The 16,485-nt window shown below is 47.2% G+C and overlaps 5 protein-coding genes across 5 annotated transcripts; all 5 read right to left on the bottom strand.

Annotated features, from left to right (window-relative positions):
- Nucleotides 1–3,143: 3,143 nt before the first annotated feature.
- VTN00DRAFT_8909 (uncharacterized protein) lies at nucleotides 3,144–5,144 on the bottom strand (the record flags this gene model as incomplete). The annotated part of the gene is made up of 1 exon (XM_069435810.1): nucleotides 3,144–5,144. One exon carries the CDS (start codon nucleotides 5,142–5,144, stop codon nucleotides 3,144–3,146), a length of 2,001 nt encoding a protein of 666 aa, XP_069285719.1.
- Nucleotides 5,145–5,962: 818 nt separating this feature from the next.
- VTN00DRAFT_8908 (uncharacterized protein) lies at nucleotides 5,963–6,715 on the bottom strand (the record flags this gene model as incomplete). The annotated part of the gene is made up of 1 exon (XM_069435809.1): nucleotides 5,963–6,715. One exon carries the CDS (start codon nucleotides 6,713–6,715, stop codon nucleotides 5,963–5,965), a length of 753 nt encoding a protein of 250 aa, XP_069285718.1.
- Nucleotides 6,716–8,543: 1,828 nt separating this feature from the next.
- VTN00DRAFT_8907 (uncharacterized protein) lies at nucleotides 8,544–8,861 on the bottom strand (the record flags this gene model as incomplete). The annotated part of the gene is made up of 2 exons (XM_069435808.1): nucleotides 8,544–8,613; nucleotides 8,668–8,861. 2 exons carry the CDS (start codon nucleotides 8,859–8,861, stop codon nucleotides 8,544–8,546), a joined length of 264 nt encoding a protein of 87 aa, XP_069285717.1.
- Nucleotides 8,862–9,798: 937 nt separating this feature from the next.
- On the bottom strand, nucleotides 9,799–10,194 carry VTN00DRAFT_8906 (uncharacterized protein; the record flags this gene model as incomplete). The annotated part of the gene is made up of 1 exon (XM_069435807.1): nucleotides 9,799–10,194. One exon carries the CDS (start codon nucleotides 10,192–10,194, stop codon nucleotides 9,799–9,801), a length of 396 nt encoding a protein of 131 aa, XP_069285716.1.
- Nucleotides 10,195–12,495: 2,301 nt separating this feature from the next.
- Nucleotides 12,496–13,918, bottom strand: VTN00DRAFT_8905 (uncharacterized protein; the record flags this gene model as incomplete). Its single annotated transcript, XM_069435806.1, has 5 exons — nucleotides 12,496–12,994; nucleotides 13,070–13,446; nucleotides 13,510–13,577; nucleotides 13,635–13,671; nucleotides 13,724–13,918. The coding sequence occupies 5 exons, from the start codon at nucleotides 13,916–13,918 to the stop codon at nucleotides 12,496–12,498; spliced, it is 1,176 nt and encodes a 391-aa protein (XP_069285715.1).
- Nucleotides 13,919–16,485: the final 2,567 nt, after the last annotated feature.

Below are 16,485 nucleotides of genomic sequence, written 5' to 3'. Positions count from 1 at the left end.
AAATATGTCATCAGACCCTTCTGGCCTCCGCTCCATCTCATTAACCCAATGATGCACACTGCAGCCCAGGCAGATGTCAACATTATCAAGCTTACAACAAACAAGGTGCATCCAAAGGAGTTGGGCTACTTGACCCTGCTCAAGAAGGATATCAGTTCACTGGACAGCCTGAATGAGAATACACAGCAGACTGTGGATGAAGATGTTAGAGTGGACTGTGATTACAAGGGAGAACACTGCCTTTCAGATAGTGTTTGAGGGGTAAATGGGTATGATGGAATGAAGGGTTCAGACTCGGTGTTCTAGGCAAGGCTCTGATGAACTATTCGGAACCGTAATAATGTATGTCTGACGGCACTCAACTAATTCAGAATGAATGGAGAAATCTCATGTGACGGGCCTTGGCCCAGAATGATCAATTCGTTATATCCGGGTACGCAGTAACTACTAACTTAATGCTTGCAACATGCACAGCCCCAGCGTAGTACCTATATATTCAATCTGGCTTACTACGATCCACAAACCACCTCCAAAAAAAATGATGTCTCCATCTTCCGACAAGCCAACACCCAGCCTGAGAACCATATCTGATAATACAGCTAGTATCCCAGCAGGCCCCCCTATCCATCTCTCAACGACAATAACCTTCCGCCCTAGACGAGCTCCGCCCGAACGACACCCACAGCGGGAATAATGACAGGTACGAACCTCCGGTGTCGAACATCTGTAAACATAAAAACTTGAGATCCCTGCTTCGTTTTGATTCAGGAAAGAAATGATAGCTTGAATAAAATCTTAACGGACGTCCACGCCCAGGGAGGCGCGAGAGCCACGGCCGCAGGAAGCAATCTTATGAGCAGCAGAATTATCTATCAGTATATAGAGAACATCAAGTATAGAGAACTTACCTGCTGCGGTTGCTAAGTGTGTATTTACACCTCAGAAGCTGTTTCTAGAGCACAGACCGAATGCACCAGATTCCGGGAAGGACAGGCAATTGTGAGTGAAGAAATCATCATATATAGCCGATGGCCCCTCCATGTGGAGCATGCAATCTCCCGGATGTCGTTGGCAGAAATCATAAAGGGTGTATTATATACGAAAGCTTAAACAAGGTCCCCTCTTCTTTTATAAACAATGCTTCAGTATATGTTGTCGAAAAACCCATGCCTTGTCATATGGTCATCCATATACCGAACTGTTTGGCCTGATTCTCCGGTTAGCTTATATAGCTGTAGGAAATTTCATATACTACATACCAATTAGCCTTTTTGTTGTTCTTCTATTCAGATTGGTAGGTAATCCATGGCCTTTTCACCTTCGCCAACCATGCAGATCTTTCTCCGGTCGTACTATCAGTCTGATCATGACTGAACCAGGGTAAACCGTCATCCTTGCCGGGAAGCGAAAAATCCACCAACGGCCTGGAAATTCACCTTCAGTTTAGAGCTTGTGGGCTATGATAACGAAAGTAGGATCTGTTGAGCAGTAGTATAATGTGGTCAGATAGTATGACTGGTAGGTGATGCATATTGAAGTAAGCAATCTGTTGATGCTTTCATCAATCTCCTGGATCCAAACTTCCGTGTTAGAGTCACACGGCGCAGTCACCACAAGTGCCTGCTGGCGTGAAAGGTCATAAGAAGGGAGGAGTGGTGTATTTCGATCAGTGACTGCCAGAAATAAAGTTAGCTGTTAGCCGTTAATACTTGAAAAGAATTACACTGCAGAGGGAATTCCCGGAGTCTAGTCTTGTATCAAAAATGACATGACGGTTGGTGAGACCCATCTTGCCACCCCGCCCTTGTAGTTCAATAACACCTCCAAGTGTTCCTCCACCGCGCTCACCCTTGATTCCAATTAAGGATGACCGTTAGAACTTATTTATTAAAGAGAAAAGAAAAGCCTAAGAGAACAGCGGCCGCTCATTTTTCGATGCTTCTTGAAGATGTTTCCAACGGGCCTTTATAGGGAACAGCAGACCTTCCTTCTACCAGAGAATACGAAAGTTGGAGGTTTTCGTCCGTCTTGCAGTCCTCAATAACGGTAATGAAAATTTTCTCTGGCCATTGGGGTAGCAGGGATGTTCCACTACTCACCTGCATTAGGATCGCTTCCGATGATGGGATGTCAAATAGATGGACGTTTTGGCACGGGGCTTGCAGGTTGCTAGCTGTTGAATAGGTAATTAATGTAGTGGTTATAACAAGCAGTACCATGCATTACATTCAAGGATATCCAGATCAACGTTGAAGAATGGAACTTCCAGGCCCATTGATTGATAAGCTATTAGGCAGGATTATTGAGCCGGTCGACAAAGCTTTCCTGGAAGATAGAAACTAGACGATATATATACTCAACTGTAATCCATACTGGAAGATCAAAATGTCAGATTGTGCGTAAATCTCTTATGTCTGTGTTTCCGCGGAATAGGAACAGAGAGAAGTCTCGGGAACAGACACAGGAAAGTAAGATAAGCAGTAGAGCCAATCTGGTGAGGTTAAAGTAGGTATTGTTGAATGCCTTATATTCACCGGTGCCGCAACAATTGCACAATTTTCAAGAGAATTTACTATAACTATCTAGGCAGGCTGTTTGTACTCAGTGTATAGATGTGTGGGGTTTTATAAGGAAATACTCAAATAGTACAGTTAGGACCAGTAATGATACAATAAGTGATAGGGACACAATAGAAATGGCACCCAGCAGATCCAAAGCCCATACGAATGTAGATAGAGTATTAGCGCAGGTCGATAATGCCTTGACGTAAATAAGCTCTAAAGCCACATGTTCTGAAGGCCGCTATAGTAGCAGAAATTCGAAGTGCAGGGACGAGTTAATTTGGTTCGTGGATGAAACCACCCCTGGGACGTGGGTGTCGTAGAACTGGATGAAGCTGCGTCCTGAGAGGACGCCTCGATCTACGTAGAAGCTAGACTGGGATTAGATAGGTTTTGATCCTACTGTATTCAAGAAATATGTTTATCGAAGGAATGGTAAATGCTTTTAAATTCCCCAGATAGTAGTCTATGTGGCCCTGGTGACTACAAGAGGCCCGCCTCCTCTTCTATACACATTCCCACCGATACGGAATTCACTCTCCAATGCTTGGTGAATGCTATTACAGTTCTGGGACATCCATCTTAGTGCCCATGTCCTGCTCCTTTCTGATTCCCTTTTCCTTGCCCCCTATGTATGCTTTTCGCTCTGTCTATCCAGACTCTAGCGGCAAATTCGACGCCTCCTTCTCTAGCGCATTCTCTTCTGACAACCTCTACGATTGTTTCTTGGAGCGATTCGGGGTCAATCTTCTGACGCCGTGCAGCGCTATCTTCTTCACTCGACGGCTTTGCCACTGGATTCCACGTTTCCTTCGTACGCCTTCTTCCACCAATGACTCCCATATTCCTCGTACTTGGAATACGGATCAATGTCCTCTCCACTTCGTATCCAATCTCTTCGGCGATGCTCATCGCTTTCGCAGTGAGAGAACCGTACATGGATTTAGACCAACAAGGATCAGTGGGGGAATGCATTTTCGATGCGCGAAGGGCTTTCAAGTCGCCGCTCGCGGGTTGAGGGTTCTGTTCTACTTCTTCCTCATCTTCGATATCGTCGTCATCAGCAGCAGTTTCTGCCTTTCTGTTCGTAGCGTCCGACTTCACGAGCTTCGGAGGGGGATAACGGAAGCGAGCTCCCGAGAGCGAGTGGGAGCAGCACGGTATCGCCAGGAAAGGCAACGGAGACTCTGGATTCGCAAGGGCTGCCATGAGCGGTGTCCACACCGTAAGCTCGTCCGCATGGTTTGAGATGATGAAAGTATCTCTATCGAACGTTCCCGTGTGCGTTTCTGCGCCTAGATCTAGCAGCATATCCTCCCCTTCGGAGCCAGTCACAACGTCTGCAAACGGCTTAGGGATATAAATTGACTCCTTCAGACGCTCCTGTACCCATTGCGGGAATATACTCCATGACTTTCGACGGCGGGCATCAAAGCCCCATCCCTGGTAACCTTCCATGAGAAGAACGTAGACCAAGACTCCGTTACCACACGCGACATCTACGAAGCCAGGGAACTTTCGAGACGTCGTATCATCATCCTTGGGGGGTTTCCTCCCGTCTGCAGGAACCACCCCATACATATCCCGCCACAACTCAATCAGGAAAGCAGTTATCGCCAGATCCTCAAAGACATGTTTCGAAGGCTCCGTCTCCTCGACCCAGTCCCTGCAGAGATCCGACGCGTACTTGAGTTTCAGTCGCAAGTACGTGTTCTGAATCAGGTGCTGGGGGATGATGTTGTCTTTGACGGGATTATAATTGCCACCCTCGGGAGTTTTATTAGACGGGCGAGTTCCCCGAGCCAGTCGGACCTGCGTCGTGAGAAGAGCCAGCAATGTGCGTTCGAGACGGGTAGGGATCGGCTCTTCCGAGGGGAATGGGAGGAAGTGTAGAGAGAGGGTTCCTGAACCCTGCGGTTTCTCTTCTTGCGTCGTCGTCGTCGACGCTGCAGTAGGGTCGCGTCTGAAATCGTAGAGGAAAGCTAGGGAACGGAGGAGTGGGTGATACCATGGGAGATCCTCCTTTGTAGATGTGTGAGGCGTGTATATGACAAGCAGACGTTCCAAGGATGAACTAGGCCCTGACTCTTCTGCCTTTTCATCCCTATGCGCAGCAACGGTCGAAGGTCCCTCGTAGAAATGGCACGTCTGCTCCAAAGGCCGATCCAACTTAGGATTCCTCGGTATGAGCCTTCTGACAACAGTCCTCTTGAGCTCAAAGCCAGATACATCCTTAGCGGGCACCGGTTCCACGCGTTCAACTTCACCACGGTCCTGCTCCTCTGCAGTCCCCAAGTGCAGCCGTTCCTTTTCCAGTGGCGTCTTCAGGATACCCAGACTGTCAAACAGGATATCGGCACGAAAGAGGTGGCTCGAGTTCATGTTCGGATTTGCCAGCAGGAACGATGTCAAATCGTACATGACCTCGGGAGTAAACGGGAGATCATCATATACCAGATCTGGAGATGTGACCCATCCTTCTTCCGATTCGATTTTCAGGATAGAAGGTTCAAGGGTCTCGGAGAGAGGTTTCCCAGAGAGCTTCGAGGGGTCTCTGGTATCCTTTTTGTTTGAACGTCCCATCTCTGGTAAGGATCATGTACAGGGAAAAAAGAAGCCAATTTGTTCACGAGATACTTCAGACAGACGAAGTACTGATCTTTTACAAGTTCGCAATAATCCGATGGCGACGATTTTTAGCGGGGATATGTAATGACGACAAGAATAAACCTGGCAGAGATGAAATCAAATAGAGAAACGTATCTCTATATCGGGATAAAAAAAATTCATGCAGAACCAGTGAAACAGTGATTCCACATCTACTTAATATACTCTATTTTAGAATCGTTAAATCTAAATTACTGTGTTGGGCGTCCCGCAGATTTGTGATTCGTGGTCATGTGACTATCTTCGTGACAGGTTTCGCACGTTTCAAGGATATCTTCGCTCCTCATATTTTTCACTTTCTGTTGTTTATTTTCTTTCTTGGAATTTTAATGAGCAGAATTAAACTGTAAAAAAGAAACTGGTATGTATATGCCCTATAAACATACAGAATCGCATCAGTATAAATGTGCAGTACAGTACCTCCAAACATAGCAGTAAAGTAGCTCATAGTTCATCCCGTTGGTATATAAACGGTTGGAGGCAATTTGCATATGAACTGTACATACATAACAGGTATATACGCGCTGCAAGTTCAAGTCATATTTCATGAATCTCGGCTCTTTCCGATGTAACCCCGATAACACCTTGCTAGCCCAGGCCTCCAGGTGAGGCAAATTCTCGAATATATGCGCTCGTAAGATTAGCATCATGAATCGGTAGAAATGTAAATACGAAAAGAATGTTCCCATATCTGCAGAGATGATTATCTCCCTCCTTGAGAAGATCAAAGACACCTAACTCCCAATCAAATTGATCAGTTTTCCCTTCCACTCGTTGAGAGTCCCGCTCATCGACTCCGTTTCAGCCCTCGCCTCCCTCAGCTCCTTTTCCAGAACCTCATTCCTCGCCCGCAGAGCCTCCGCTTCCCGAACGGCAGCTTCTCCCCTCGCAGCCTCAGCTCTGAGCTTATCAATCTCTGCCTGCGGGACCCGCCCTGCTTCGGCCGCGCGTCGCGACAGGATCAATTGGTTGTCGCGGATGCTGACGTCCTGACGAAGCTTCGTGATCTGTGCCTCAAGTTCAGCGATCTGTTGCCGGAGAGAATTTGCGCTCTCCAGCTCGCGGTACAGAACCCAGAGCGCAGAGTCAATTTCACTGGATAGAGTCGCGAAGCGCGACTTTCGAGCGTGGGAATCGACAAGAGGGAGGCTTGGGGATTGCGAGGATGGAGGAGGAGGAGGAGCGCGGGTTTCACGGCAAGGAATTGGAGTCGCTCGTGCTGTTGGGAGTGGGAGATGAGCTGTATGTTGAGAAGTAGAAATGGGAGCCGAAACGATTGCCCCTGCCGGTTTCGAGGGTGGTCCCCTCGACAAAGACCGTGACATCTCAGCTAGTATCGAAAGTGCTTCTTGATCATTGTGGGTGAAATCAGACTGGGTTGTTCTATGCTGGTATGTGGAAGCGGGTATGTTCTCCGCCGGAGGAGGCTTCGATGCATCTTGTGCAGGCTGTTGCGGGGAGAGAGTAGGTGACGCGGGAGGAGTCATTGTAGGAGGATCTACATGCCAGTTACGCTTGACGCACACATGACAATACCAGTGGTTCTTGACCCATTGGCCAAAAGTGTCTGGTCCAGATGCCATGCACCCCTCATGTTGTGATCTCCGGCATGTCTCGCAGGGTACGAGGTTCTCAGGTTCATGGCAGATGAAGCAACAGTCATCGTGTAAGGATCCGTTCCCTAATTGATACCTCGACGTTAGGAGATATAAGCAAAGCTTTCCTCCCATGATGGTTCTGCTTACTGCGCCATTCTCGGTACCTTCTCAGCAACGTGACAACGGCGCCTTGATAAGAGGGAGAAGACGTCGAAGCAGGTGCTATCGACGTTTCAGATGGGCTATCCGCAGGCTGCAATTGTGATGTACGCTTATCCTCCTGGACCATCGCGATCGAGGCATCGTGCGATCGTGCTCGTCCGTCTGTGGTAGCCGCAGGCCCTGTTACCCTCTGGCGCTTGGCGCGTGGTTCGATCGTAGCCGTGGGGTCCGCATCAACCATGTTCGTCGACGGAGGCCAGATGAATTTCGTCCTTGTTCGGGGCATGTGAGAAATGGCAAAAAGGGAGCTTCTCGAGCATTGAAATGATAGGAAAAACAACCCCCAGCGACGTCGTGGAGCACGACTCCGCACGCGGAAATATTATTTGGTGATACAAGCACGGCCTGGTTGATAATCAGCGCGGTTTGCCTCGTTTGTCACACGCGCCGAGGACGACGACTAAGCAACATCTCCACTCCTGAGCACGTTTGAGAATTTGCCATCTCCCGAGACAGTGCAAGAGAATGACCGACACATTGTGCGAATATGTATCTGTTTCAGCACCGTCAGATATACAGTCCCCTGGGAAGTGATCTTTGACGAATTGGGCACGGGTGAATCTTAGAATTAATCATTCTGGGTCGCTAGCACCTGAATGGATCAGCTACCTAACTGAATCATAAAATAAATATCTACTCCGTAGCTTGTTTAACTTCGAACTAATGAGAACAGCATTATGAGGTATGTTCCACATCAGACTTGGGATTCACATCTAAATGGCCAAGGTCCTGGCTGGACCATTCCATTGTGCTTTTTCTGTCACCGGTCACTCCTCTGGCTCACCCATGTATGGAAACTTGATCATCTCCCTCTGCAAGCTCCAATACAATGACGGACATCGACAGAGCACCGTCACCTGGAGCGAGACATGTTGTTTAAGATAGTTTCCATCATACTTTGAACCTGATATAGCTATTTTACTTTACATGCCGATATCCTCTATGTTGAAAAACAGAAAATTGCTAACTCCATCCGAGACCAAAGGCCGTCACCTCCATTGCATCCTGTGTAATGGGCTCTATATCGTTCGGGTCTTCCTCGTCAGCCCGCGCGAGCCCTGTAAGGTACCTTGTGGATATGTCAGTGTCGATCTAGGATAAGACACCAGGCCGTGGAAATGGACATACATCGTTCTGTGGTCCTTGTCATAAAATATCTGTGCTGTATCCGCCCGGGCGTAAAGGAATCCCGTAAGGCGCATGTGCCTGTCATGGAGGGAATATGGGGGAAATATTACTTAGATAATTTTGTTTACGTTGAAGGAGGTGAGAGATGAAAGCTCACTCAAGTATCTTTGTAAGCTGCTTTCTGATGACTGCAAGGTCGTCTTGAAAATATTTTGGTGGCCGGTAGTCCTGGGACCATTGACATCACAAGAGTGTGCAGATAACCGCCGGGGAACACGTCGGTACCGTCTTGATGAAGCCGTTCGGAATGGATGAACTTTGGCGTGTGTCCGGACGATTCACATTCCTTGAGAGCCTTGCACTCGTTTTAGAAGTCTCTTGTGGCCTTTTGGACAAATATTGGTCGGTCCTTCTCTGGATAATTAGACGTACTCTCTCTTCGAAGATGCAGTTAGCAAAATTGGAATGCTGAGAATCAGAAATGCACATACTGGTAGCGAAGCTTCAAGATGACCGCTTCTTCAGTATCCAGTCTCCGGCTTTCAAAGTCTACTGTCCGTTCATAAAGGGAATCATTGTGCTTTTTAGACAGGAGTCTTAGGAGTTGACAGTTGACAGGACCCACATCCGTCCGGAGACCCTCTTTCCTCTCCAATGTAATGCCGTGCGGGAAGTCGGAAGACATGTTGTGCGCTATTTTGATGAAAGTAAACTTGCTGCTCTGGTTACCGGGTGCGAGGTTCCTCTGATCAGGTTAAGCTGTCTTCACGTTATCCAGTGTACCAGAACCTCAAGAGCCCAAGAGAGGAGTGGAAAATAGAGAGTGGTAGACAATTAAAACCACAATGAATACAAATCAGTATGTAGAAGTTATGTATTTTGTTCACCAGGTGCTGAAAGCTGCGGAGGTTGTTCGAAAACTTACATCAACGTGAAGCGCTGACTTGTGAGTTATGAAGTTGTGCCGGTGTCAGCTTGGGAAGGTTGCTGTTGTAGGATCACCTGATTTTGCGACGCGACAAAATCCGATATCCCTGCTGCCTAGTATCTTGGATTTCATAATTACACGGGGTCGAGTGAAAGAAGAAAGGAAATCACAGGTGAGGTGCGGTAAGAAAGTAAGAACAACGCCAGATCAAGGTGAGTATCAGTGGAAGAAGAGCATATGACCAAAGAGAAGAAGATAAATAGATGGGTAGAGGAGGCGTCAATATTACCTGCTCTATCGCCCTCTTCCAGTGAAGCTGTGTCTTCCCCTTTGCAGATTCCCTGGAACAATCTTCATCTATGACTGTAGGTGATATGAAGAGCTTTTCACAGCTTAGTGATATGAAGAGGCCAAGCCGTTGTTTGAATAGAGACTGCAGATATTTGCAATATGGTTCCAGCAGTAATCCTGCTGACAGACTGCATCTACAAGACGGAATGAGAGTGGGACTAATCCATTTCATCTTAGATATAAAGCAGGAAAAGGGGCACCTCCAGGGGGAAATAAAATCATGAACAGGCAGAAGCATTCAGCCAGTCTGGTTAGATGTTGAAACACAAACTTGAGAGCCACATATTTGTTATGAAAATGCTGTTGTGAATGGAAGTCTCTGAAATATCCCACTTAAGCCCGCTCAGTACGACCTCTTCAACTCTCTCAGCTTTTCTTGACTAATCAAGTCGTCATACGCGTACAACACCGGTTTTCCAGTTCGATTTTCCACATATTCTGGCCATCCTCTTTGAAAATACCCATGCATGATCATCTGCACTCCCCGGAACCTCGCCAGCTCTTCGACGAAACGCACGTCCTTCCCAGCTCCAGGAAAGAACCACGACTCATGATCAAAATATACCTTCATAAACCGCAGGCCCGTCGCCTTGTTTGCTAGTTTCTCAAGCAAGCCGAGCCAAAGTCGTTTTGTTTGGGACATATCCTCCAGTATATCACGGCTGCCATAGTCGGCAGGAACGACAAGTCGAAGATACTCCAGACGCTTGACGTTATGGGGCTGATTCTCTGCAGCCATTCGAGGATCATTTTAGGATATAAGATTATGAATTCGTTTCCTGCGTAGAGGACTGGAGCAGCCTCGTGGTAGATCTGCTTGCATGTTCGCAATATAGGTGCAGCAAGTGTTGTGGTAGAATTTGCTTTCGTTCTGGGAAGCCATGGGTGTATAGCTCGTTTGTCGATGAGTGCATGTTTGTATATTTGGAGGCGAATGTTAAATGGAAGAGACAGGAAAGGCCGCTCCTCGCGGGGCTCCATGATGACTAGTATTCTAACCCAATATCTTGCGTTGGGGGAGGTAGTGAAAGTAATCAGCTTTGAGTCTCGTAAGATCATGTCTGGATGTCTTGGGCCGATGAGGAGCAGCAAACGCAGCAGCAGATAGGCACGTGCCGGATGCATGAGCGTCTAGACCAACCAGCAGACACCACACTCAACTGTCGTCGGACTCGCCTATATTGTGAGAATCAGTCTCTATTAACTGGAATATGATACATATTATTCAGAAGATTATGCTTGACGCGTCCGAGCATCATCTTCAATGGGTGTGCCTAGCAAAGTAACACAAAGCCAGAGGAAATAAGAGAAGTATATACAGAACTCGTCTCTTTCCTCTCGACTTTCTTCATTTCTCCAAGATATGGTCAACAGCATCTCTCTGCCCGAACTAGTTCCTTCGCTCAAGCCCAAAGGTTCCAAAGCCTTTTCCAAGGTCACCATCACACCGCTAACCCTATCACGACTTGCAGTACCTTCTGCACACACACAAGGTACGTAGACAAGGTACTCTACCTGAAGTGAATCGGCCCGATACTACGCGGGAAGTAGCGCCTATCTCTCCTAAAAAAGTATACTGTACCGTACACAGTAGCTTTCTCGCTTGCAAAGGACATAGTCATCTGCATGATCGACCTGTCAGTGATATGTACCGCCACCCGTGTTGGCCAGGAGTCGGGGATATTCTCCGGGACTACGGTATGTATGAAGGATACAACATTAGCTATAGCAATCATTACCAGCTTCAGGTAGCTAAGAAGAAGGTATGTATGGTAAGCGGGTAGATCTCTGCAGTGATCTGAATCATGTTAGGGTGTCAAAAACTTAAGTGGTCCGTGGTCAAAGATCCTGGTAAATTTCGCGCTTGGCATCCAACCGTCCACTTTACCACTATGAGTTAACAGTGAACGGTATACCAGGAGAACACCTTGCTCTGTACAGTAGTGCCCCCTACCCAGGATTTGATTTCTGGGAGGGCTTTAGCTGAAGTCCAGGGTCATTGTCCAATGGGAACGAAGATCAATATCAAGGAGTACAGGGCACTGATTCAGCTCCAACAAGGATTATCGGGGTTATTTCCTTATCTATCTGAAAGTTTTGTATGGCAGGAATTTGGGAATCATTCCCAACGTTTGTCTAGTCACCGGAGACAATACTGTAATAGCCAAGACAAGACGGACTGCAATTCCTAAGGGGACCACAGAGGGCCTGACTACAGTATAGAAGCAAGCCCCAGTAGGATTCACTGGTGCGCCCCACAGACACGGAATCTCGTAGAGGGCAGCTTGTTTGCTGCTGCTTTGGAGGCATACGGCCTGCATACTCACCGTCTGGGTCCTTTCGCTAGGCAGAAAGATCGGTGAGCAACCATTAAAACTTCTCAAAAGCAGTCTTTGGGTATGGAATAGACAAAAATAAGATTCTTATACGTTTATATAATTATATTGGATTCGTAGAAGTGATATGTACACACGCGCGCACATATATATATCGAGAAGCTAGTCCCAAAAATATACTAAATATTCCCAGATACCCAAAGCATCAGGAAGGGATAGAACAACATCAAAACAACAGTATTAGTCGAGACATTCCGTTGAATTAAAAAGGCAACGCTGCCTATTTGTTCTTGCAGGATTCTGACCTTATACCCTAACATTCTGTCTATACGACGTGGACCTACGGCAGGACACGATTCTCTTTACCAGCCGTCATCTTTATTTCCTTGACTAAACAGAAGTCAGGACTTGGCAGATTCTCTTAACAACTACTGCATTAGGAAAGATACATTGGACCTTTCCTCTGAATTAATTTGAACTTCTATGAAACTGGCGTGCGCACATATATGTAGTATGAGAATAGTACAGCAGAGTAACGAGCGACTGTATATACAGTAACTGAAATAATATAAAATAATATAAATAAAATTCAAAGTAGTACCTCCCAAATTAGTCACCACTCAGATCAGGCTGCGCACAAGGCCGGTGAGTTTGAACCTCCGTAGCATCAATCACATCAGGTACACACCCGCGAGAGGCTTATCTTACCTCACAGGGTCTGAATGAGTCCATGTAACATCCACATCTTGGCTGACCGTTATTCCGTGCATTCCGTCTCCCAGTTCCTCATCACTTTCCTTCGTTCCCATCGAGGTACCCGGCCCAGTAATCTCATTTGTCAACTGGACCTCGTCTCCGTGAGGGCCGAGAGTGCTGTAGTCGGCGTTTTTGCTGCGGCCCCATTCTAGCCTGGTGCCGCTCTCTCTCCCAATCTTGCTTCTGCCACCAAGGCGTATCCCGGAGTCCATCTGGACGGAGGAACCGCCGTTGTGGTACTTGCCTGAATTGGACGATTTCCCGGTGCGGACGTTTGACCACCAGCGACGGAAAAAGGGAGCGAAGGTAGGTAGGCAGGCACAGACGATTCCGATGAAAGGCTCGACGCAGGACCATATGAAGACGGGGGCCATTGTCCAGGTCGGATCGTTACCTGTGGTAATGCGATGGAGCATGATGATGCGGACGACACTCGCAATGCAAACGCTGGACATGATCAGACAATATTTTCTTTTTCTCGGAATGCGGCTCGAGGAACCCGGAGGTTAGGTAGGTACTTACAAACTTCCCAGCAATAAGATACCAATCACAGCAAGCTTCTGGCTTGCCGGCATTTGCAAGCCCAATATGATTGGTATCGGCACACACAGGATGATGACATCGATCAGCATAGCCGCAATACCATTGCCGTAGAAAAAGTTAGGAATGTCGATACAAAAGCCATTGACCTCAGGGTCGGTGTATTTCTGCCAGAAGTACGTCAACGGCCTGCAACCGGCGAGGATTGTGACGACGACAGTGATCCAGTATCCCAGGACGAAAAACATAGCGAAGAAAAGCGAGTAATGAAGATTGAAAACGCGCCGATAGAACATCAGGATAGAGCTTTTTGTGCAGGTCACTGCGGTGGCATAGATTATAACGTATGCAAAAAGAACCTAATACTAGCTTTAGCACTTGTGTGAATCGATGTCTTCTTTTTCATGGACGGAAGCCAATACCTTCCACAGTTTGATAAACTCCTCTTTGTGGAGTACCACCATATGCCTTCCATTTCCATACGGGATGCCTTCGGGCATGTTCATTAGAATTGTGACCGACACAAGACCAGAATGCGATGACTTACTAATGAAACAACAGATTCCGGTAGCACATGAGAACAGCTAGTAAACAGATGAGTGCAGGTAGAAATGATTAAAGCAGATGGAGACTCACCAGCGCAGCGAATATAAGGTAGTCATCGATCGCAAAATTGACATCCTTTGTCTTCATCCGCGCTAACACCCGCAAAGCAACAGACACTATTCCTATGATCATAAGCGTGATTACCGCTCCGAGCATGTTCGCATTCTGGTTCTGCGAAAGGTCTACACCGGGTGGTGCAGGCCCAAAGTCTCCAGAAGCCGACATGCTCGGCCAAGGCTTGATAGTTGGAGGTACTAACGAAAGAAGAAAAGAAAAACAAGGAAAAACTTTCAGACCATCAGTCTCTTAAGTGTCAAAAAGAGCGAATGATGTATACTTCCCCTTATCCTTCACACCATCCACTGGATGAAAGAATCGGATAAGTAGAGTCAAGGAGAAAATGCCAGCAGTAACATTGTAAAACATCTGGAGTCTCCATAGATCAAGTACTCCGTACGAAACGATACGAATTTTGAGATTCGGGCAGGTACCGAAAACAACCAAATTGGTTAGCTATGCCATTGTAAACGTGGTCCATGAAGTCCTCATTCCGCTACAAAAACGAAGCCGGTTCCTAGGATGAATACCGGGTCCATGGCGGCGTCGCCATCTCTACAGGGGACCAATGAACTGAACAGGGGTCATATCCAAAGTCATGGTGTTGGAAAACCGAGATTCTCCAGGAGACGCTTCAAGTGCCGTGAAGAATCTACGAAACAATGGCGTCCGGGAATAGTAGTAGCACGGCAATAAGGTATTGGAACGGCTGAGCATTTGAGGTTAGAATATCCGTCAACCGCCTGTCAATAGCTTGGCAGCAGCGACGATCTCGCGCAGAGGTCCGAATAGAGGCTTCATTGACCTAATCACAAGGAAACTCGATTGTCTCGGCTGTTGGCTAGGTTAACACTGCAGCACGGGAGGAGATCTAGACTGGAATTGCATTTGGCGTTGCCGCGCCGTAGAAAAGATGGAACCTCATAGCACAGGGGTTCCATAGGACTTGACACTCAATACTGCTAGGTAAGGAGTACCGTTTAATCCGTACAATGGATAGAAAGAAGAATATAGAGTGGCTCGAGAAAATCTGTGAAAACGCGTCCTAGTCAGCAAGATACCTCACCCATTAGGAAGTGCTGCATACGGAGCACTTTGTCTGTAGCTGCTATACTTGAGGAGCGTCTGGGAAGTACATACCTGATAGCATCTAGCTGTCCATAAAAGTTGCGGCACAGTCATGACACATCCTCTGTATCGGCATGGTTCAGTGTCTCAAGACTCGGCCCGATGACTTTTGCTCCTGGTCTGCAAGTCAAACTGCTGAGGCTTGAAGACTAACACCAAAACGAGCTGTTGGTTGCGACGCAGTCAATGCTTGCCGTTATGGCAGCTACGGCTCCACATAGTGCAAGTGCTGTGTTGATGCTCTCCCGCGTCCAAGCTTCGGATGAGTTCCGCGCCAGTCTCCGCTAGGTGCACTGGGAACAAGCTGATCTCTATCCCCAAGCATTCACATCTCCTCTCTTGTATCCCCGCATAACCATGTCGGAAGCGCTAATGGCTTCCCCGCCGCGGCTACGGACAACCCCATGTTGACCGTAGGCTTCTTTAGTTCCAATTGGAACATACAATTCCCGCTGTTGCTGGAATGTCTCATGAGGATAACGCCAAGTCTGCAGTTGCTGTTACCGCGTATGTTGTTGCTCCCTCGAGCCCTCGGCTACCTTAACATTCTGTTAGTCTGAATATGCCAGTAGTGTTGATTGCAAATAGATGCAATGGCCTCTTTTTGGCAGTTAAGCAAATATTTTCGGACCACGATTCCTCGTTTCAGAAGTTCAAGTCGCGTTGAAGTCACCTATCGGATAAGACCCCTCGTCAGCGAGCTGGTGCAAATATTGCTATCTTCCCCGACCGCAGTACTCCGTACAGAGCTAGAAATTCTGACGGCTTAGCCATGGCGACTCACTTACTTAGCATGGTCTGTACAGTAACGTATTTCACAAGCGAGCGTGACACACAAGCGAGCGTGGCACCTAACGCGTTTTGGACGCGACCAAAAATCCCATCTAATTCAACTACCAACCATGCCTCCAAAAGCGCGTCAAAATTCAAATAACTCTATTGAGAAAGAGGGGAGGGTCCTACTTGCAATATCAGCTATTCAAAAGCAAGAAATTTGCAGTATTCGTGAAGCTGCACATGTTTTCGATATCTGCCATGAAACTCTACGTCGACGACTTAATGGAAGAACTTCACACTCAGAAATACGCGCCAATAGTCATAAACTGACTCAAAATGAAGAGGAATCGCTTATACAATGGATTCTTTCGCTAGATCGACGTGGAGCAGCCCCCCGACCGTCCCATATACGAGAAATGGCCAATATTCTTCTTGCTGAGCGCGGTACGACACCTATTCAATCAGTCGGAGAGAATTGGGTTACCAACTTCATTAAACGACGTGATGAAGTGAAAACACGCTATACTCGACGCTACGATTATCGACGAGCAAAATGTGAAGACCCTAAAGTTATTAGGGAGTGGTTTGACTGCGTACAAATCACTATAATGCAATATGGGATTGCACAGGAAGACATCTACAATTTTGATGAAACTGGCTTTGCTATGGGCCTAGTAGCTACTGCACGAGTAGTTACTAGAGCTGATTACTATGGAAAGGCCTCTCTTGTACAGCCAGGCAATCGTGAATGGGTTACTTCAATTGAATGTATTAACTCTACTGGTTGGGCTCTTCCTCCATGTATTATCTTCAAGGGGAAGGTCCATATA

The sequence above is a fragment of the Thermoascus crustaceus genome (genome assembly GCF_041956765.1).
Source record: "Thermoascus crustaceus strain CBS 181.67 unplaced genomic scaffold VTN00scaffold_6, whole genome shotgun sequence".
Taxonomy (NCBI): domain Eukaryota; kingdom Fungi; phylum Ascomycota; class Eurotiomycetes; order Eurotiales; family Thermoascaceae; genus Thermoascus; species Thermoascus crustaceus.
The sequence above is the reverse complement of the archived record's forward strand: the minus strand, read 5'-3'. Positions and strand labels throughout refer to the sequence as shown.